Consider the following 22,716-nt stretch of genomic DNA (forward strand, 5'->3'; position numbering starts at 1 on the left):
GTGGCTGGAGTACTGAGTAACATCTCCATCACACCTTCCAAGACTCAGAGTCTTAATGCGGAAGAGGTGGCGGAAAGAATGTAAGAGCCAAAGGAAGGGTAGGACTCCTTACAACGTGCTCCCTCAAGACATAAAGTGGGCTGGATATCCATGACCTCATAGTGCCAGACACTACCTACACAAGACCATCATAAGAGGAGGAAAAGACCATGACATCAAAATAAAAGAGAGAATGATTGAGATAGGGAGGGGATATGATGGAGAATGGAATTTCAAAGGGGAAATGGGGGGGGGAGGGAGGGTATTACCATGGGATACTTTTTAAAAAAATTTTAAATTTATTTATTTGAGAGAGAGAGAGACAGAAAAAAGGAGGGGGGGGGGAGAGGGAGAGAATGGGCACACCAGGGCATCCAGCCACTGCAAACAAACTCCAGATGTGTGTGCCCACTTGTGCATCTGCCTTATGTGGGTCCTGGGTCCTTTGGCTTTGTAGGCAAGTGCCTTAATTGCTAAGCCATCTCTCCAGCTCCTCCATGGGATACTTTTTATAATCATGGAAAATGTTAAAAAAATTGAGAAAAAAAATAAAAAAAAAAAGAAATCTGCCCAGGTTCTGTAACACTGGGCAGGCCAGGTAAGGGTGGCTAATGAGGCTAAGGGCAGGCACAAGGAGAATGAGAGGCACTTCCTCCCTTAAGCTAGCCCTGAGCCTCACCAGGTAGCACAGCTCAGTCTGCAGAGCTACGCGACTGCCATCTGGCGGGCCGGGCGCGCAGACAGTTCTTTCCATGGACTCTGGGAGGCTTTCCACTCTATGCCCTTCCAAAACAGCGGCTCCACTCCCCGCAGAGCCGCGAACTAGCTTTCTGGCTGCCCCAGTTTCGGTCCGTGGCGTGTGTTCGTCTGGTGGTGCTCTCCCTCAGGTCGTCTTGGTTACCTGGGGCCGAGGTCCCCCGCTGGAGAGTGGAGCCCCACAGTCTGCTTACTGCAGAGCGCAGGGCTGCAAATGCCACCAGAACGCCCCTCTCATGTCTTCAAGCCCAGCGTATCAAGATGCGAGACAAACCCGTGTGGTTTACGAGCACCGCCCACGGCGGAGGTGTATCTCCTCCAGGATGTAGCGGCGCCGCGCTCCCTCTCCATGACCAACACCCGACCGCGCAGCGCGACGCCCGGAACCTTTCTAGCGCTGGGCGGAACTCTTCCCGCGCCGCCGGAACTCTCCTGGCGCGCACGAAGCGGCGAGGGGAGCGGTGGGGTGCGGAGGGTTGGCAAAGCGTTGAGGACGCGCATGCGCGCTGCGCACCGGAGCGGTGCATTGTGGTAGGCGCGCGCTTTCGCGGCTTCCGCGAACATGGCGGCGCCGTAACTCGGGCGCGGGAGCAGGGGCGGGGGAGGCTGCGGTGCGCAGTCCCGGGTAGACGATGGCGACGCCGGATCAAAAGTCACCTAACGTTCTGCTGCAGAACCTGTGCTGCCGGATCCTGGGCCGCAGCGAAGGTACGCGGGTCCAGGACGGTGACACAGGGACATCCGGGGCTGGCCGGGGCCCGCGCTGTCCGTGCGCGCAGGCCCGCCCGGGGGAGGGCGGAGGCCGCCGGCTTGCAGACCCCGGGCCTGGGCTGGGCAGCGGGTGCTCAGGACTGCGCGGTGGCTCGCGTTCCCGCCCAGGGCGCGCCTGCCACTCTGCCGCCGCCATCGCCTTCACCTTCTGTTGCAGGGGTCGAGGGCGGGATAGGATACGAGCTGCTTGTTCAGGGGAAGCTCACGTATGGATATTGCTGCATCCAAGCAAGCGTAAAGGCAGTTCTGCACCCATCCTGTAGCTTTGGTAGTTAAAAAAAAATGGCTAGGGGATGTCATCTCTTGGTAACTTCTTTTAAGGCGAGACAGTGGGGACGCATTGTGAGGGAATTTTCTAGTAGAGTGATTTATTTGCTATTTAAGCCCCAAAGCCTGGAAAATAAGTTATAGAAATTTTGAAGGAAGAGTTTAAACAATACATTACATTTATATTGTATTTGACGTTTCCTTCGTAACATTGCCATTTCTGACAACGTATGGACACTTTTTGCATGTTCTATGATGATCTTAGGGGCAGAGGAAGATTGTTGGCTGTATTCGAGGGCTGACTTAACACAGTTCTGCCTACCCTTTGAAGCCTTCTACAGTATTCTTTATTTATCTAAGAAATAAAATCTGAGCCTCCTTCCCTGGTTATGACAGGTGCTGGTGACGCTCCTATGTTCTGGTGCAAGGGAACATGTCTAGCACATTGGTGAACCCAGAATGTTCCTATGTGATAAGCAATATGGGGAGGAAAGTGATGGGGGGGGGATTAGTCAGGAGAGGGTCCAAAAGAAGGAATGAAAGAAAGAGGCTGAGCAGTGGAAGAAAGTTTCTCAGGAATTGAAGCTGTGACCTGGAAGGAGTGACAGAGACTTGCAGAGTGTGGAGAGGGTGTGAGTGGAGGGGACTGTAGGAGGTCCAAGGTGGGTGTCCGCGTGTCTTGGCTGGCTTTCTTCTGTTCTTTCAAACTAGCACACTGAATTCCTTTGTGATTTCGTGTTGCAGTCATAGAAGCCAGGTAATGAAGATGGTTATTTTTGACTTACCAACATTCCTCTAATATCAGTGGGTCCAGAGTTTTTTTCTCCTGGAAGAAGCATACATTCATAAGTCCCCACAGTCACAACTGAACTTGGAAGTCATTCATTATGAACTTGAATGATGTTTCTGAAGTTGAATTGTTAAATTAAGTCTGCTTTGATGGACTTAAGTTCCACCCTTTCCAGATGATTGAAGTGCTTCTTTTCAGCAAAATTCTGCATCCTCCCACCTCCCATTTAGAATGGTGTCTAAGCTGAGAGTCTGTAGGCTCTCGCCAAGATTCAGTATACAGCATAACATGTCTGTTAAAACCATGGTGAAAACCAGCAATTCAACTGAGGAGGGCCCTTGGTGGAAAGGAGGCAGGGAGGAGGGAAATGGTGGTACCAACATATGATGTGTCCATATAAAGTTTCTACTTAATTAAAAAAAGGTGATGTTATCTTTGCTATGTTCTGGACAGCTGGGATTGCCTAATATTTATGGTATTCATGGTTTCAAGTTAAGTGCTTATTGAAAAATGTGTGACTAGGAGCCTACCATGTTCTTGTATTGCTTATGTTAACTGTCTAGAACATTTGGCATTTAAGATTTTCTTTTTTTTTAATATTTTATTTTTATTTATTGGAGAGAGAGAGGAATAGGCTGGCAGAGAGAAAGAGGGAATGGGCATGCCAGGGCCTCCAGCCACTGCAAACAAACTCCAGTTGCATGCGTCACCTTGTGTATCTGGCTGACATGGGTACTGGGGAATCGAACCTGGGTCCTTTGGCTTTGCAGGCAAGTGCCTTAATCTCTAAGCCATTTCTCCAGCCCAAGATTTTCTTTTTATTACTTGCATTTTATCTGATAACTCCATAGAATATTTGATTAGTTGAACTTGTTCATGTTTTAAAATGTTGGTTGTAATTTGGTGGCATGTAAAGAACTCTGCCAAACTCAGAGTCATAAAGATTTCTTTTTCCCTAGAGATGATGTCATTTTATTCTATGTGTATTCTATGTGGGGTAATTTTAAAATGAAAATATAGTGTGTTATAAGTGGAAATTTATTTTTTTATTTTTATTTATTTATTTGAGAGTGACAGAGAGAGAGAGGCAAATAGATAGAGAGAGAGAGAGAATGGGCGCGCCAGGGCCTCCAGCCACTGCAAACGAACTCCAGACGCGTGCGCCCCTTTGTGCATCTGGCTAACATGGGTCCTGGGGAATCGAGCCTCGAACTGGGGTCCTCAGGCTTCACAGGCAAGCGCTTAACCGCTAAGCCATCTCTCCAGCCCGTTATTTTTGAGTTTCCCAAAGAATCTTTGTTTTTTTTTGCTACTTAAGTTGTTTTGTGTTAAGGACTAAAGATGTTAAAATGGGGCTTCAATGCGTATTGGTATCACACCAGACCAGTTGAAACCAGAGTTTGTGTAACATAGGTCCTCACATCAGAGAGTGTGTATTCACATATATATGTAAAATAACCTTTATTTTATTTTTGCTTGTGTACATCATGTATGTGTGATGTATAAATCTTTGTGGCACTCCGTATGCTCTCATCTGTGGCAGGGATTGCTAGCTTGGAACATTTGGTGTCCTGCTCCATTGCTTTTCTGCCTAGTCTTGTTTTGAGCTGAGTTCTCCTTTTACTGATTCTGGAGCTTGCAGGACTCAGAAGATTGTTGGCTCTGTGCTCCCCTGAGGGACTGGGTTACAGGATGCATGGCCATGCCTAGCTGTTTGCATGGGACTGGAGTTTTGAACTTGGGCAGTCTCAGGCCTCCTTAGGCTCTTATGATTGCTCTGGAAGCAGGAAACACACTTAACCACTGAGCCATCTCTCCAGCCCTCAAACACTTAAATTTTGGATTGGTTGGATATGAATTTAAAGAAAGATAGCAGATGCGCATTTTCCATATGCACTCCATTTCTTTTGCTGTTGATATCTTGTATAACTGTGGTATGGTCTTACAATAAGTCATTGATGATGTATTGACATTATCAAAACAAAACAGAACAAAAAAACCCCACCACAGTTCTTAACCTCAAAGGGGTTAGAAATAGAAGACTACTTATTCTGGACCATGGCCTGGGAACACAGATTGAGGTGTTCAAACCAAATACCGTGTTATTAAGTGGTAATGGTTTGATGAAGTTTTTAATAGTAACAGAACAAAGAAAGTCATAATTCAAAGTGATTTTCTTCAGATACCTTGGTGGTTATCAGGTTACAGAGTTACAGCAAGGCAGAGCATCTGATGACATTCTTAGCTTTTGGATGGTTGGAAACTGATGGACTGTGTATTCCAAAGTATTTACCTAATGGTAAGTCTGTCTTATGGAATGCTTCAATTCAGAGTTGAATGATATTTTCCTCATGCGGAGAGGGAAGGAAACCACAGAGCTGAAGTACCATTCTCATCACTGTGCGTAGCTGTAGACACCATCAGTTTGGCCCTGTTGGTGTTGGCCTCTGCTATAGCCAGTTCCTTGGCGCTGGGATGAGCATCCAACCAAACATAGCTTTAAGGGAGGAAGGGACTTATTTCAAGTTTACAGATTCAGGGGAAATTCCATCCATGGTAGGAGAAGCTGGCTCCCACTCATAAATCCAAGCAGAGAGAGAGAGAAACCACAAGTAGCCAGCAAATACCAAAAAGCAGCCAGCAGGGACCTGCCAGAGCTCAAACCTCCTGTACACCTTTGGGCTGGAGTCAGATCTGCCCCAGTGACCCACCCCCAACGGGAATCTGCTTGCCAGGTTCTGAAGCTGCAAACTCAGATTTTTTTTCTTTTTTTTCGAGATAGGGTCTCACTCTAGCCTAGGCTGACCTGGAATTCACTATGTAGTCTCAGGGTGGCCTTGAATTCATGGTGATCCTCCTACCTCTCTGCCTCCAAGTGCTGGGATTAAAGGCGTGCACCACCATATATATATATATATATAAATGCAATTTTATATTGCTTTTATATTGCTGATCCATCTCCCCAGGCCAGGACCTGCTTATTTATTTTCTCATTTGTTCTGTTAGTGTTTGCCTTAAAGGAGTCTGCACATTAGAATTATCTTTTGCTGGATTGGTCTTCTGTCAGTGCGGTACCCTTGGCTTTCCTTAGTTTACTTTCTTTGTCTGGCACGGATACAGCCAGTACATGTTCATTTAAATCGCATCTGCACACTGTCTTTTCTCGTTGCTTCATTTTCAGGCTACCCCCGTCATGTCCTTGTGCTCCAGGTAGCATTTGGATATCATGGATCCCCTTTTCCAACTCTCTCCTCTGTGCACCTCCCTTCCCACTAGTCACACACACTGCCAGTGGTTGGATTGGAGTGCCTGAGTGTTGTGCCCTGGGATTTTGTTTTGTCCCTTGTTCTGGTGTGGGCCTCAGCAGCACACCACAGGCTCTTGTTGGGTTCTTGTATCCCTGGCTTGGGTAGAGGCCCCCTGTGAAGCTCTTTCTGTTTTTGCCTCTTAAGGTTTGGGTTTGGGTGGTCATTCAGCTCCAGCTAGAGTGTATGCCCAAATAAGCAAGGAAGCAGCATCAAAGGTCTCCTGAACTCTTGAGTTCCACACCCATGCTGCCACTCTATCTGCTGCTCTGTCTCTGGAGAGTCTGAGTTGCCATCGCATGTCCTCTCCTGCGCACCTTAGATAACTAGTGTCTTTAAAGACAAGCCTGTCTTTCCAGCTTCCAGGGATTCCTCATAGTTGCTGTTTCACAAGGAGCTCACATTCTCCATGCAGTTTCCTGCCTATTTGAGAGATAGACGGACAGAGACAATGGGTGCGCCAGGGTCTTCAGCCACTGTAAATGCACTCCAGATGCATGTACCACTTTGTGCATCTGGCTTATGTGGGTCCTAGGGAATTGAACCTGGGTCCTTTGGCTTCACAGGCAAGTGCCTTAACCTTAGCCATCTCTCCAGCCCTTTACATTCATTTTTGGGGGCTTTTCTGAGTCTTTTAGCGTCTCTATGAAGTGGGGAGGGGAATCACAGAACCAGACTGCTCCTTGAAGGTTGTATTTATGAATCCAGAACAGTGCTGAATTGGCTGATAGCTGCAGCAAGGAATTCCTTTTACCTGATGTCACCCCCACTCCAGCGTGGGAGGCTGAACTGAGCACTCCCACAGTGAGTGGATTCATGGCTGTCCATGGGGCTTTACGGACTTACTGCTACCCTAGTCTTCTTGGTGAGGTGATGGCTTTTTTGAATGTGAAAGATGGAATACATCCTCCTGACTTGTGCTGTCCTCCTGCTGCTGACTATGTCTTGGGCCTGCTCTCCTTGTCCCCTGGGAGGAGCTCCTCTGACTGCTGTGGAGATGGGGTCTTGTCTTGGGCCTGCTCTCCTTGTCCCCTGGGAAGAGCTCCTCTGACTGCTGTGGAGATGGGGTCTTGTCTTGGGCCTGCTCTCCTTGTCCCCTGGGAAGAGCTCCTCTGACTGCTGTGGAGATGGGGTCTTGTCTTGGGCCTGCTCTCCTTGTCCCCTGGGAAGAGCTCCTCTGACTGCTGTGGAGATGGGGTCTTGTCTTGGGCCTGCTCTCCTTGTCCCCTGGGAGGAGCTCCTCTGACTGCTGTGGAGATGGGGTCTTATCTTGGGCCTGCTCTCCTTGTCCCCTGGGAGGAGCTTCTCTAACTGCTGTGGAGATGGGGTCTTGTCTTGGGCCTGCTCTCCTTGTCCTCTGGGAGGAGCTTCTCTGACTGCTGTGGAGATAGGGTCTTGTCTTGGGCCTGATGTTCTCCTCTCCCCTGGGAAGAGCTCCTCTGACTGCTGTGGAGATGGGGTCTTGTCTTGGGCCTGCTCTCCTTGTCCTCTGGGAGGAGCTCCTCTGACTGCTGTGGAGATAGGGTCTTGTCTTGGGCCTGATGTTCTCCTCTCCTCTGGGAGGAGCTCCTCTGACTGCTGTGGAGATGGGGTCTTATCTTGGGCCTACTCTCCTTGTCCTCTGGGAGGAGCTTCTCTGACTGCTGTGGAGATGGGGTCTTGTCTTGGGCCTGCTCTCCTTGTCCCCTGGGAGGAGCTCCTCTAACTGCTGTGGAGATGGGGTCTTATCTTGGGCCTACTCTCCTTGTCCTCTGGGAGGAGCTCCTCTAACTGCTGTGGAGATGGGGTCTTGTCTTGGGCCGGCTCTCCTTGTCCTCTGGGAGGAGCTTCTCTGACTGCTGTGGAGATGGGTCTTGGGGCCTGCTCTCCTTGTCCTCTGGGAAGAGCTTCTCTGACTGCTGTGGAGATCGGTTTTGTCTTGGGCCTGCTCTCCTTGTCCTCTGGGAGGAGCTTCTCTGACTGCTGTGGAGATCGGTTTTGTCTTGGGCCTGCTCTCCTTGTCCTCTGGGAAGAGCTTCTCTGACTGCTGTGGAGATCGGTTTTGTCTTGGGCCTGCTCTCCTTGTCCTCTGGGAGGAGCTTCTCTGACTGCTGTGGAGATGGGATCTTGTCTCTCCCTGGGTTGGAACAGTTGCTGTGGCTAGGAATTGGTAGTCCAGCTCTCTTCTCCCTCCCTCCTCTGTGCTGCATAGTGATGATCTTGTCTTTCACTGATCTGTTTTCTTGAATTCTTTCCTTGAAAAATTTTCTATTTCCTTTGTGTCATCCCTCCTCTTTTCTGTCTTCCCTGATCTTACACTTTTGTTATCTTGGCCATCTCTATTTCCATCTTTTTGCCTGTTTGTTTTAGTATTTAAGAGAGTTCTTCAACCTTATTTTTATCAACACATTAATTGTGTAAGGTAATGAGCCTGGCTGATAACAATGTACACCTTTTTTCTTCTTTCAGCTGATGTAGCCCAGCAGTTCCAGTTTGCTGTGCGAGTTATTGGCAGCAACTTTGCCCCAACTGTTGAAAGAGATGAATTTCTAGTTGCTGAAAAAATCAAGAAAGAACGTATGTATTTTTCTTAAATATTATGTGTGGACGTTGGAAACTTATCAAAGCCTGAGAACCTACATATGTGTATATGTGAACATGCATGTATATGTGTGCATATAGATAATACACTGTTCTCAGGATGTGTTCATTATAGGTAGTATTAAAAGTAAGGTTAGCTTAAGTTTTTTGGTTTTTCGAGGTAGGGTCTCACTCTAAACCAGGCTGACCTGGAATTCACTATGTAGTCTCAGGGTGGCCTTGAACTCATGGTGATCCTCCTACCTCTGCCTCCTGAGCGCTGTGATTAAAGGTGTGTGCCAGCATGCCTGGCTGATAGCTTAGGTTTTAAAAAATGTTATTTTATTTGCTTTTGTGTGTTTGTGCATGCATGTTTGATGAGGTTAGTGTGGTGTGTATAGGTATGTATGCTCTTGTGGTGCCCCAGAATGCTCTCTTGTGGTGGGGGCCACACACCTGCTATGGCCAGAGTGAAAGAATGGGTGTCCCATTCTACTACTCTTGCACTTGGTATTGGCGTCTCCTTAAAATTTTTTTTTTATTAGTTATGGACATACTCAGTGTGTAAACAACTCATGTTGGTACCATCCTTACCCTCATCCCTGTCTCTCCCCTCTGAAGGGACTCTCTCCGTTGGGGATGTCAGTTATCCCCATGTGGATTGTGGGTCATACATTGTGGGGGTAGCCATCAGTTGTGGGGAAGAGGCAGTGTCTCTGTGTGGAATGTCTCAACTTGTGGCTCTAACAATCTTTCCCTGAGCCATGTTGGCTTTGTTTCTGGTGTACTTCAGTGATGGGCTCTGGGGTGCCTCTGTGTCTCTGGATCTCTGATTTGGAATTGAGTGTCCTCTGTGTCTATCTCCTTCACCCTTGTGCTGATCACAGGATCACCAAGAAAGCAGCACTCTTGCTCATTTACCCAGTTACCCTGTGGTTTCAGCTGGGGCCCTGGTGAAGTGCGATGGGCAGATTCTCTCCTCAGGTTCTGCATTCATCAGAAAAAGGAAAGCAGATTCTCAAATGGAGTTGAAGTCAGCACCCGGTAAATGGGATAACCATTACTACTTTAGAGAAAATTTAATAGGTGAAGGCCCTCTTATAGCCCAAGATTTGTGGGAGCTTGATACTGGAGAGCAAACTTGTTATTTGGATATGGTTCTGACTTGTTTCCCAGTTCCAGCTATGGGTTCCTTTCCACTGAGCAGATCTGTTAGCCAATCAAAGAGCAGTTGGTTACCCACCATGGCTGTGTGCCACTATTGCACTTGGGTGAGCATCACAGCAGGTTGCTTTCTGCTGAGTAACTTAGACCTTGAGTTGCTTGGACAGATGTTGGCCATTTACCCCAGTTGCTCTTGTAGCACCTTCTGGCACTAGACGATCTAACTGTCTGGGGACTGACTGATTCTCTTCCAGATTCCAGCCAGGTCACTTCATGTTCATACAAACAGCACATGGTGTCTTCAGCAGTAGGGTCTCACCACTAACCTTTGGTGGGTCATCAAGTGCTCTGAAAGTATGTCTTTTGGGAAACCTGGTAGGTCTCTTTGATCAACAGCTCATTGTGAATGTTAACCACATGCTGGTACTGGGAGTTATAGGCCAGTGCTAAGGGAAAAGAAGGAAGAAAAAGATAGGTAATATAAAAGAGAAAAGAGAAAGAGAGAAAACACAAGAAAATTAAGGTTAGCTTTCATCATACTTTCTCCAGGGCCCTTTGATTCAGGTGTTTCCTCTAAAGACCTGATGAAGGTTCAGCCTTTTAGTCTGTCTTTCAGGACGTAGGATTTTATGGTTCCAGTTCCATTCGGGTCCAGTTTTGTGTCCCTCCCCACACTCTTTCCCTCCCCTCCAGCCCCTCTTTTCTTATTGTCCAGTCCTATTTAGGTATGTCAGCATCTCGGGCTGAACCGGGTTAGGAGGCACAGATGAGTAAGATTATGTGGTGATTGTCTTTCTGTGATTGGGTGAGTTTGCTGAGAATGATCTGTTCCAAGTTCAACCATTTTGCTTCAAATTTCATTGTGTCATTTTTTTTTCTTACTGCTATATAGAATTCCATTGTGAAGATACACCACATCTTGATTATCCATTCATCTAATGATGGGCATCTTGGTTGATTCCAGTTCTTAGCTATTATGAATTGAGCAGCTATAAACATGGTTGAGCAAATCTCTTTGAACTGAGGCATGGAGCTTTTAGGGTAAATGCCCAGTAAGGGAATAACTGGGTCTGTTGGTAACTCTATAGTCAACCTTTTTAGGAGTCTCCATATTACTTTCCATAGTGGTTGTAACATCTTACATTCTCACCAACAGTGAATGAAGGTTCCTATTTCTCCACATTCTCACCAACATTTGTTTTCATTGGATTTTTAATGTTTGCTATCCTTACTGGGGTAAGGTGGAATCTCATAGTGGTTTTAATTTGTATTTCCCTGATGGTTAGGGATGTTAAACATTTTCTTAAATGTGTATTAGCCATTTGTATTTCTGTCTCTGAGAACTCCCTGTTCAGTTCTCTGCCCCTACTTTGTGAGTGGGTTGTTTGAATTTTTATTGTTTAGGTTTTTGAGTTCTTTGTAGATTCTAGAAATTAGGCCTCTGTCAGTTGTATAGCCAGAAGATTTTTCTTCCATTCTGTGGGTAGTCTACTGGCTCTGCTTATTGTATGTTTGTCTGAGAAGAAACTTTTCAGCTTCCTGAGATCCCAATGGTTGAGTGATTGTTTAAGTTCTTGAGCTACTGGGGCTTTGTTCAGGAAGTCTTTCCCACTCCTATGTTGTGGAAAGTTCCTCCTATTTTTTCTTCCAGTAGTAGCAGAGTTTCTGGTTTATATTGAGGTCTTTGATCCATTTGGACTTGATTTTTGTGCATGGCGAGAAGTATGGGTCTAGTTTCATTTTCCTGCATATGGTTATCCAGGTTGTCCAGCACCATTTGTTGAAGATGCTGTCTTGTTTAGTCTACATTGTTAGGGCCTTTGGTCGAATAGCAAATAGCTGTAGTTACTTGACCCAAACTCCGGATCCTCTGTTCTGTTTCATTGGTCTACGATCCTGTTTTTATGGCAGTACCATGTTGTTTTTGTTACTATGGCTTTGTAATATAGCTTTTTAGATCAGGTATGGTGATGCTGGAGTCTCCTTTTATTGATTCCAGAGCTTGCAGAGCTCCAAACATTCTAGGGTCTCTACTCCTCTGAGGGACTAGGCTTACAGGTGCAAATGGCATGCCCAGCTGTCTTACCTGGGATCTGGAGATTGTTTAAGGCCCCCTCAGGCCCTCATGCTTGCTCAGGAAAGTGCTCATAGTCATGGAGCTATCTCTCCAACCCATAATTTTTTGTCTTGGAATTAAAACTGTTAGAACATAGTGGAGGAGGTTTGTTTTAAACATTAGCATAACAATGCAGTTTGGTTTTAGAATGCAGAAGATAAAAGGCCTCATTGTCACTTTCTGCCTCCTTAAGAATCCTAGTTTTCAATAATCTGAGCTTTTTGACCATATAACCTGGAGCCCAGCTTTGCAGTAAACAGTTCTTGGTGAATTCATCATTGCTTCTGTCCATTGTCATCATTGGACTTACAGTACTTTAGAGCTGTGTGAGTGTTTTAATTCTGAAATAGCAGGCTCACCTGAGTGGTGGCACCCTGGAGGAGAAGGTGACCCACTTAGTGGCACTTGTTTTGTTAATGGTTGCTGGGTTGTATGTGTTACCGCCCCTTTGTGCCTCAGGAGCACAGTGTGGAAGCTCGACACCGAACGGCAGCATGCAGGAGAGCTCCTGGCGTCCTGCTTGTGGCGGGTTCTTGACATGTGAGCATGTTTCTGTGGCTTTTGATGGCACTACAAAGATTTCTTTCCTTCACATTAGCACCTTTCACCTGCTGGGGTGCCCTGTAGAGTGGATTTGGGCGTGGTTTGTACATATGCATAACACAGTTTACTTCCTCAAGCTGCTGCATTAGGAAATAATTTTGGGCCACTGGTGTGTGTGGGTGTTGTGTCAGAGTGGAGGAGAGTTGACCAGTGACAGAGCTGAGGCTGTGGCCCTGAGTCATTGGAGCTAGTGTTCTCACCTGTCTGGGGCTTGAGCAGGGTGAGTCTGCTTTAGGATCTACTTGGAATAGCCAGTGACAATTAATGAAATGAAAATTAATAAACTGCTTTTTTATTTTGACAATAATTGATGATTTTATACTAAAAGAAGATGAAACACTGCTGTCTATATTAAAATGTAGCATATGACTTCTTCATTCAGGTGAGCTAATTCATGAATAGGGATAGTTTTTACTGCCTTTTTTGTAATTTTAATTTTTAATTTTTTTATCTTTTCACAATTTTTTTTTCCTCATGTACATTTTATTAGTTTACTATTCAGCTTCCCTGTCTTCATATGAAAATATCCCTGCCTCTCTACTGTTTAGGCTGAAGGCAGAGTGCAAATTGCAAAAATCCTGTTAGCTGTGGTTTACATGTCTATCCAAAACAGCCTGGGCCGGCTGTTTGGTTACTCGGGACCTCCACGCATCCTGCCCATGGGGACAGCATGCTACTGCTGGGAATAACCAACCACTTCTGTCTTCCTGGGTCCTTTTCATTGCTCCACTGCATGCCTTGTTCTTTGTCAAGGGCATCAGTTCCTAGATAGGACCCGGCCCAGGTATCCTGGTGGGCATCCCAGGGTCAGCATGTCTTTTCACAATTTTTATTAACATTTTCCATGATTATAAAAAATATCCCATGGTAATACCCTTCCTCCCCTGCACTTTCCCCTTTGAAATTCCATTTTTACTGCCTTTTGATTTTAGGATTTCAAAGGTAATTTTACTGTGCATTCATTCTCTTCAAGTAGCCCTTATTAACTAGTTCAATTGATGGTAATTTGCAATTGACTCTTAAGTGATCTTGTTGTTTCTGTTACGTTGATAATTTCCACGTACTAATTTGATTCCAGCCTAATATCTTATGTCAGAGAGGTAGATGGGTTGGCCAAACCCATAGTATTAAAGGTGATTTGCTGCTGGTTATGTTCTTAGTACTTTTAGGCTCAGGATTCCTTCTAGCTCTCCTTGGTCATCTGTTAACGTGGGCAGAATGGTATCTTACAAAAGAATCTTCGTATATGTGATTTATTTTGTAATTTTTCAGTTATTCGACAAAGGAGAGAGGCAGATGCTGCGTTATTTTCAGAGCTCCACAGAAAGCTTCATTCACAGGTATGTACAGGCACTCTGAGCCAGTCCATGAACTGAAAAGGGTATTCCTTGTGGATTGGAAGTGTTTGAATGTCTTTGGGTTCTATCCTGTTACACTCATCTGTGATCTTTTTTTTTTTTTTTTAATATTTTTTGTTCATTTTTTATTTATTTATTTGAGAGTGACAGACATAGAGAGAAAGACAGATAGAGGGAGAGAGAGAGAATGAGTGAGCCAGGGCTTCCAGCCACTGCAAACGAACTCCAGACGCATGCGCCCCCTTGTGCATCTGGCTAACGTGGGACCTGGGGAACCGAGCCTTGAACTGGGGTCCTTAGGCTTCACAGGCAAGCGCTTAACCGCTAAGCCATCTCTCCAGCCCTCATCTGTGATCTTTAATGTCTTAGTTGTAGGCAGTGTTTCCATTTAAGAGGTTCAGGTAAGAAGTAAGTTTGAACTGCTTATGAGATGAGTGGAGCCAGGTTAGACAGGAGTCAGACTCCTGCATTCTTCTTGATGACATTGCCGGGGGATGCACATTGCCGGCAGTCTGCACATGTTCACATGTTAAGGCAGATGCTTGCTTCTGTGAGTGCCTCATTTATACTGCTGTGATGACTCACCAAAGCAAAGAAGACAGCAAGACCAGTTTTGAACCTTCTGTGGTTGAGGGCTGGTGCTCAAGGATGAGTGGTTCCCTGCACCACAGAGTGAGAACTGGGTCTTTAACTAGCCTTCTCCTTCCTGTAGAGAAGAAAGGGAACCCAGAGGGCTAATGCTTTGTTAACCACATGTTGTCCACCTTGCTACTGTGAGGGTGTGAACTACAAGGTCAGTCCTGCTGGTGACGAAGCTCGTGCCCTTCCAGTCTTTGCTCTTCCTGTCTTGTGCCCTGAGAACAAACTTAACTTTGCTGGCCATCTCCTTAATTCATTTGGTTTACTTTGGTTCACTGTGTTAAGTGTAGTTTTCTGGAAATTGCTGTAAAAGTAAGAAACATGAGTTTTTATATATGGTACATCCATTTCCAGGGAGCTCGTTTAAAACTGTGATACCATTTTTGATTATCCCCCTTCTTTTTTATTTGTATGGTAGGTCTTGCTGTAGCCCAGGCTGACCTGGAATTCACTATGTAGTTTCAGGCTGGCCTCAGACTCACAGCGGTCTTCTTGTCTCAGTTTCCGGAGGGCTGGGATTGCAGGTGTGTGACACCACACCCAGCTGGGAGTGATTTCAGAGGGTAGTGCCAAGGTGCTGGTGCTGTGGGTCCTGCATCTGTTGTTTTCATGTCAGAGCCTGGGCTGCAATGCCTATGCTGTGGTTTCTTACCCCTGGGGGAACTGGTGAAGGGCCTGACAGAGGAGATAAAGAAAGAAGACAAGGATGAGTGAGACTGAGGAGAATGAGTGCACTAGGGACTCCTGCTGCTACAAACCAACTGTAGACGTACGTGCCACTTTGTGCATCTGGCTTTACGTGGGTATTGGGGAACTAAACTTGAGTTGTTAGGCTTTATGGGCAAGTGCCTTAACCAGTGAGCCATCTCTCCAGCCCTGTTTTCCTCTTTTTTGGGGGGATTTTTGAGGTAGGGTTTCACCCTAGCTCAGGCTGTCCTGGAATTAACTTTGTAGTCTCAGGGTGTCCTTGAACTCACGGCGATTCTCCTACCTCTGTCTCTTGAGTGCTGGGATTAGAGGTGTGCGTGCACCACCATGCCTGGCTGCTTTCCTCCTTTTAAAAAATATTTATTTATTTGAGAGAGAAGGTGGGCGCACCAGGGCCCCTTGCTGCTGCACGTGAACTCCAGATGCATGAACCACTTCATGCATCTGGCTTGATGTGGATATATTGGGGAATTAAACCCAGGCCGTCAGGCTTTGCAAGCAAGCACCTGTATTAGTCAGGGTTCTCTAGAGGAACCACTACAATGAATTATATTAAAAGGAAATTTATTGGATTATTTTATGGCAGTCCAACAATAGCAGTTTGCAGGCCCGAGAGTCAAGGAACTTGGTAGCTGCTCAGCCCACCAGCTGGATGCCTCAGCAGTCCCAGTCCAGCACTGAAGGCCTGGAGGCTTCCTGGGGAGCCCTGCTCTTCAGTCCATGCTGGAAAGCAGCCAGCACACCAGCAGCAGTGGGAGGAGGGGATACTCTCTGTCTGGAGTTTCCTTAGACAAAGACTCCCTGGGGAAAGGATTCCTCCTCTAGTTATTCCTTCCAGGAAGTAATCTCAGATACCCAGTTATGAGGAATGTCTGTGGATGCCTAAACAGATCAAGTTGACACAAAACTTAACCATCACAGCACCTTTAACTGCTGAGCATTTCTCTGTATTTGTAAACATGGTTTCTTCTGCACAGTAGATGTTACAGAGATGTGCTTATTATGCATTGTGGTTTTCAGGATGCTTACTTAGCCTTGCCAGGATTTCCAGAGATAGCTTCGTCCAATAAAACTTGTATGTCTGGGGCTGGAGAGATGGCTTAGCGGTTAAGCGCTTGCCTGTGAAGCCTAAGGACCCCGGTTCGAGGCTCGGTTCCCCAGGTCCCACGTTAGCCAGATGCACAAGGGGGCGCACACATCTGGAGTTCGTTTGCAGAGGCTGGAAGCCCTGGCGCGCCCATTCTCTCTCTCTCCCTCTATCTGTCTTTCTGTCTGTGTCTGTCACTCTCAAATAAATAAATAAAACATTAAAAATAATTAAAAAAAACACAACTTGTATGTCTGTTTCTGTGGGCCATTTGGATGGAGATATATTTGGGAATCTTTGTAAAATGATTTTTTTCAAAAAATTTAAAAACATGTTTATTAATTTATTTGAGAGGGAGAGAGACAATGGACATGTCAGGAACTCTAGCCATTGTAGATGAACTACACATGCATGCACCACATTGTGCATCTGGCTTTATGTGGGTACTTGGAAATCAAACCTGGGTCCTTAGGCTTTGCAGGCAAGCACCTTAACTGCTAAGCCATTTCTTCAGCCCTGTTTTCTAAAATTCTGTTTGGAGGTTTGAATGCTTGTTATTCCTACTCATTGTTACTGATTTATTATTTATTACTTTTTTTTTTTTGAGGCAAGCCCAACAAACTGGCCTTTTTCTTATGAGAGCGAGGGTGAGAGAGAGGAGAGAGAATTTGAATGCCAGGGCCTCCAGCCACTGTAATTGAACTCCAGACACATGTGCAACCTAGTGTGCATGCACGACCTTCCATGTCACCTTGTGCGTCGGACTTAAGTAGGATCTGGGGAGTAGAACCTGGGTTCTTAGGCTTCTCAGGCAAGTGCCTTAATCGCTACCCCATCTCTCCAGCCCTTTTTGGTATCTTTGAGGTGGGATCTAACTCTGGAACCCAGACTGTCCTACACAGGTTAGCTTCACACTGTGGCAATCCTTTCGCTTCAGCCTCCTGAGTTCTGGTGTGACAGTTACTAGTTACCACTCCTGGCTCTTAAGCATTACTATTATTTTGTTTTTTTTGAGGTAGGGTTTCCCTCTAGCCCAGGCTGACCTGGAATTGACTGTGTAGTCTCAGACTGGCCACGAACTCACAAAATCCTCCTACCTATGCCTCCCAAGTACTGGGATTAAAGGCGTGTACCATTATCTTAAATGGTAGCCAGCTGCTTAGGCCTAGCCCAGAAAAGTAACTGGTTGGTTTTTTCATTCTGGAGGTGAAACATAATAAAACAGTGGTATGAAGTCAGATGTGGTGGCTCATGCCTGTAATCCCAGCACTCTGTAGTCTGGGACTGGCCTCTCAGCATCCTGAGTGCTGGAATTAAAGGCGTGTGTCATGCCCAGCTCCTCAGACACTTTGTTCTGATGCCCCTCCCTGTCACAGTGTCCTGTTTCTGTATTTACAATCCAGTTGTCATGCTGCTGTGCTTAAAGCTGTGTGTCTGGGTGGAGGCTCTTTTCTGTTGAGAATCAAAGGCAGCTGGTTTTGAGGGTTCGAGGGCTGCTGGAGCTGATAATCTCTTTGCTCCCCTAGGTCACTGGAACTGGCAAAGCACCTGGGTGAGCTTGCATGATGGGAGTGTGGAGGTTGAGCTGGGGCTTTGGCTGCCCTGTGTCAGCTCTGAGGCCTAGTGATGCCTCAGTCTTGCTGGCAGCCTCCAGTTAGGTCCTCCTTGGCTGTGGGGAGGCCATCTCCATCCTACTTCAGTGGCCTAGGGGTTCTCATGGCTCCTGGCTGGTGGAGTTCCTGATTTTCTTGCTCTTGTCTGCTTTTTGGCATACACTGAAGGCTTATTAAGCCCTCTTAAGCAGGCTGCTAAACATGCTCTTGTTTGATGAAAGACGTTGCCTCCAAGCTGGGCATGGTGTCACATGCCTGTAATCTAGCACTGGCCTCAGAGGCAGAGGCTGGGGTCGCAGGAGTTCAAGGGAAGCCCGGGTTATACAGTGAGACCCTGTTTTAAGAAACAAACAACAGCAAAAATTTTTTCTTCGAATATGTCATTTGTCATTTGCTAGTTTTTGTGTGAGCAGTGTCTTTTATTATTTTTGGCATTTTTCCCCTCTCCTTTTTGATGTGAGAGCTTTGGAGTCTGTATGTATGGCAGATGCAAGGTTTCTAGTGATTTCATTCACAGATCTCAGGAGACCCCTTAGGAACAGCAGCTAGGTATTCTCTGAGCCAAAGGGAGCCTTCTGCCTGTTCCTGTTCAGCCTCTGAGGGTCCATTTTTATACCCACAGATAGCATACCTTTACTTCTGGGTTACCTGTTGCCGTCTCTACTCCCACATCCTATGGACAGTCCTCCTAAGTATACCCTCAGTGGACCTCACTGGAGCTTGGCAGATGGGGTTGAGTCCTGACACACAGCATCAGGATTTCAGCTTGCTACCATTTCTGTCCTTTGTGAATGTAGATCAGTGTTGCCATGGCGTGGTTTTCCAGAACGTGGTGAATGCAGAGTTTGGGCCACATGGCCATCTCTTACTGGCAGCTGTTGTTACTTGAAGCTTAGAGGAATGGGATTCAGAGAGAGCATCTGTGTGTGGCAGGCAGACTGAGGCTTGAGTGCTGGCCCAGGGTCAGAGCAGGTCATTGAGCCTGAGGCCTGGCTCCTGCTCACAGATGGAGGCTAGCCGAGCCGTGTATTTTTCCTCCAGGTGGCTGCAGTCTTCCTGCACAGCCTCCTGCCTGACCACTGCCCTTGGTGAGGTCATGATGAGGTCTTGGTACTGCAAAGGCTTCCAGCTCAGAGGCACTGTTGTGTTAGACGTGTTCTTGCATTCCCAGCTCACGGCTCCACACTCCTGGCTCATCTTTCTGGAGACTCCTCATGCATGGTGAAGAAGCATTGATCACGTTGATTTACCTGCTTCTGTGTCACTAGACTGCGCTCATCAGAATCGGGGCTCTTTGCATCCTTTTCCCAGCAAGGAAACCAGTTGAGTTTCTGGGAAGTGTCAGTGTTAGAAGTTTTAGACAAGTGTAAATATCTGGGATAAGCTTCCTCTTCAGTATGCTCAGCAGAGTAACCCTGAAGGAGTTTATTTTATGAATTGAGGTATTTGTGTATTCTGACTGCTAGCCAGTGAGGGAATACTAAAAAGAGTAGGATGCCTCAAGATTCCAGCAGGATGGTGTGAGGCTTGGCTGCTGTTAAGTTTGTGAGTTAAGATGGTGTATGACAGGCAACTAGAAGTGAAATCAGTGGGCAGCCCTGCAGAGAAAGAAGCCTGTGGGTCGCAGCCTGGAGCCTTCCCTAGAACTAGCCTTGAGTTTAGGACTCCGTAGTGCCCCGCCCCTTCCCTAGCACCTTCGAGTTCCTTTCCATAATGCTTGTATTTTCTGCCCCAAGTAGGACCTTAATCAAGAAAAACAGCTCACATGTCTTTGATGATATTTCTCATAAGAACTGTTTGAGAAGTTCTAGATTTTTTTCAGGGGAAATAATATTGCTATTTAAAACTAGGGTAACTTTGGGATTTGCTTACAGAGACTTATGGACTGGGGGATTGATTGCAGAACATCAATTCAACCTTCTCATGGGCATTGCCATTTATGATTGTGGCATGAGCTCAGGTTAAATGCCCACCAGCTGAATTTGAAATATAGTTCTAGTTTGGAACTGAGTGTAAGAGAGGAGTTGAAGATGAGCAGGTTGCTTCCAGTAGTCCTCTTGATATATTTTTTTATTCTGAACAGGGAGTTTTGAAAAATAAATGGTCAATCCTCTACCTCTTGCTGAACCTTAGTGAGGATCCTCGCAAACAAGCCAACAAGGTGGGTAAATGGCTGTGTGGCAGGAGAGTGTCTGTGGGACAGGTTCATTTTGGTAGGAAGGAAAATAGTTGGAGCAAAGCAAGAGGAGTGTCTAGTCTGGAAGGCCAAAGAATTTCATGTTCGTAGGACAGCTTTTAGTGCATGGTTTCTTGATATGTTTCAGAATTGTTACTGTGCTGTAACAATATGCATTTAAACAGCATAAAGCTGTTCATTTAAAAACTGGCACTTTGTGAAGTTGGGAATACCAGCGTAGATGGGTCATACTGGTGTGAAGTAGACAACTCACCTTCGGGGGTTGCTTGTACTTTCAGGTGTCAGGAGCACATGTCACTGCTACACCAGTGGGACCGCTGCTGTCACACAGCTCAGTTTTGCCTTGTGCAGTATTTCAGAGGGTGATCTGGCTCTGTGGGCCCCAGGCTCTGGGTGGTAAAATATTCTTCTGAAGACAGTCTAGTGCAAGAAGTTGAGGAAGGGGTGGAGGAGCTTGGTTACTGCTGGCGTGGCTCTGAGCACTGATCTCTTCATTATATAATAGCTCTAGACTTAAAAGAGTTCATGTTGCAGTCTGCTGGTGTTCAGATTGAGGTGGTTAGCTGTCAGACATTGTAGTTGCTGTTGGAGTTCAGAAAGCTACTGAAACTGTCAATTCTGATGTATTTCAAAAGTGTCTTTACTGACTTACTGTTTAATAAAGTTTAATAAAGTATGAAATGCAAATCTAATTTCAGAAATCGTATGAGAATCGGACTATAAAGGATCGTGGTGGGTTTTCCTGTAATTTCTTATACACTTCATTTCAGGTGTCTAGCTATGCTTCCTTGTTTGCACAAGCATTACCAAGAGACGCTCACTCAACGCCCTACTACTATGCCAGGCCTCAGACGCTCCCCCTGAACTACCAGGACCGGAGCACGCAGGCAACGCAAAGCACCGGCAGCCTAGGCAGCAGCGGCATCAGTAGCCTTGGCGTGTGTGGCCTTGGGGGCCCCACACCTGTGCCACAGCCCCTCCTTCCAGGGTAATGCGAGCTCGTGTGTGCATGGAAATGGCAGAACCAGTAACATTCTGCAACTGTAGACTAGGTCTCGTGTCGCTGGCCATGCTACCAGGGCATCGTGTGTTCCACTTGCTTAGCTTTCTAGTCTTATCTTCAGGCTTATGTCTAGGCTATTCCTGTCAGACTCTTGGAAAACTAACTTCAAACTGATGATGCTGGGACATTGGTGCATATAAGCCACCGGTAGAGCACAGTCTTTGTAACACTGAGGGTGTAACTCAGTATAAAGCTTGTCGAACCTGCTTCCTGCAATGCAGCACTCATGACTGAGACTAAAGCAGGTCCTGTGTCATCGGGGCCTTCAGCACTCTGTCTTTGTTAAATATGTTTTCTGTGTGTGGGTGACAACTATTTGTTCCTGGAGAGCTTTGTGTGCTGGGTAATGGCAAGAAGAGCTGTGATTCCACACAAGCAGAGTGACCACATCTCACTCTGAGTTAAAAAGTTGCCCTGATATAGAAGGTGGATGGTGTGTGCCACACACAAGGTGTGCGGCTTAGCATTCTGCGAGGAGTGTGTAACATATTTATGGACAGCACATGACAGAGTTCATCCAGCACTCCTATTCAGGCTGCAAGGCTAAGCTGACAGGTCTCACTCAGCATATGAGAAGAGAAAGTTCCATAGAGAGCGTGAAGCTGTGTCAGGCTCTGGCATTCACAGTTGCTTTCAGGTGCACATTGTTACTAAGTGCTGCTCACATGTCCACTGGTGGTAGTGCCACCCGAGGGTCAGTGCTTCTGCTTCTGTCATTCTTCACTGAGGACTGGCTAGATCCCCAGCGTGCCAGTCCCAAGTCAGAGCTCTGCCACCTGCAAGCAAATGCAGTTGAGGGTCTTGTGTTTGTGCTTCCCATCTCCAGTAAGCAGTGGTTTTGTTACACTTGTCAAAGTACGTGTTACCAGACCCCAGTATCAGGTTCATAGATTTTCAAAGAGCAGCTGTGATCTCCCAAAGTACTTGAAGACCGTCTTGACCTCAAATTTGCCTTCTCTTTAATGCACGTGTCTATTTTTTCAAATGAATTGAAACTGTAGGGACTCATGTCTAGTGAGTACCCAAGGGTGAGAGGAGGGTGATGACAAGCAGATAGGTGTTGGCAACTCTGCTTAGGAATAGTTGAGTGAGTGAAAGGGCACCATGGTGAAGTTAAAGTTAGTTTAGAATTTAAACTGCTTAAATGTCATGTATCTGCTAGTGAGGAAGACAGAATGGATGGTGGAGTGAGACAGTCCACCCCAGCTCTGTGGGTCTGAATGCTGGGTCAGGATCCCAAGGAATGGGGGCTCTTCAAGGGACGTGCAACTAACTGTTATAGAGATTGCATGGTATCACCTGTCATGTTTACACGTTAATGTGATTAGTGTAGTAACAAGGAAAAAATCTTAGGAACCTTTCTGTGTCCCAGTGAATAATGTGGTTATGTGAAAACATAAATGTTTCTTTCTCTAGACAGTCTCATCAAGCTCAAGGAGTTGGTGATGGCCTTCGACAGCAGTTGGGGTCACGGCTAGCGTGGACAATCACTGCCAACCAGCCTTCTTCACAAACCCCTACCTCAAAGGGTTTCCCAAACACCCTTTCTCGCAACATGACCAGATCAAGGAGGGAGGGGGATCTGAGTGGTAAGATGTACTTTTGGCACTGAGATGTTGGCTTGCTCCTGAGTTTTGATCCAGAACATCACTGTAGTGATACTATATTACTCATGTTGTGG

The 22,716-nt window shown here is 46.3% G+C and overlaps 1 protein-coding gene across 2 annotated transcripts in view; it reads left to right on the forward strand.

Moving 5' to 3' along the window:
• The first annotated feature begins 1,359 nt into the window (after positions 1-1,359).
• The window catches only part of Tubgcp3 (tubulin gamma complex associated protein 3), an 84,416-nt gene continuing 63,059 nt past the window's right edge, over positions 1,360-22,716 (forward strand). For both annotated transcript variants that reach the window (XM_045145391.1, XM_004663412.2), the window contains exons 1-6: positions 1,360-1,503; positions 8,377-8,484; positions 13,643-13,710; positions 19,859-19,936; positions 20,743-20,960; positions 22,452-22,624. In XM_045145391.1, the coding sequence (XP_045001326.1) occupies positions 1,428-1,503; positions 8,377-8,484; positions 13,643-13,710; positions 19,859-19,936; positions 20,743-20,960; positions 22,452-22,624 (721 nt within the window). In that variant the 5' untranslated portion in view covers positions 1,360-1,427. The remainder of the gene's footprint in view (positions 1,504-8,376; positions 8,485-13,642; positions 13,711-19,858; positions 19,937-20,742; positions 20,961-22,451; positions 22,625-22,716) is intronic.

The sequence above is a fragment of the Jaculus jaculus genome, chromosome 3 (genome assembly GCF_020740685.1).
Source record: "Jaculus jaculus isolate mJacJac1 chromosome 3, mJacJac1.mat.Y.cur, whole genome shotgun sequence".
NCBI classification, from domain to species: Eukaryota; Metazoa; Chordata; class Mammalia; order Rodentia; family Dipodidae; genus Jaculus; species Jaculus jaculus.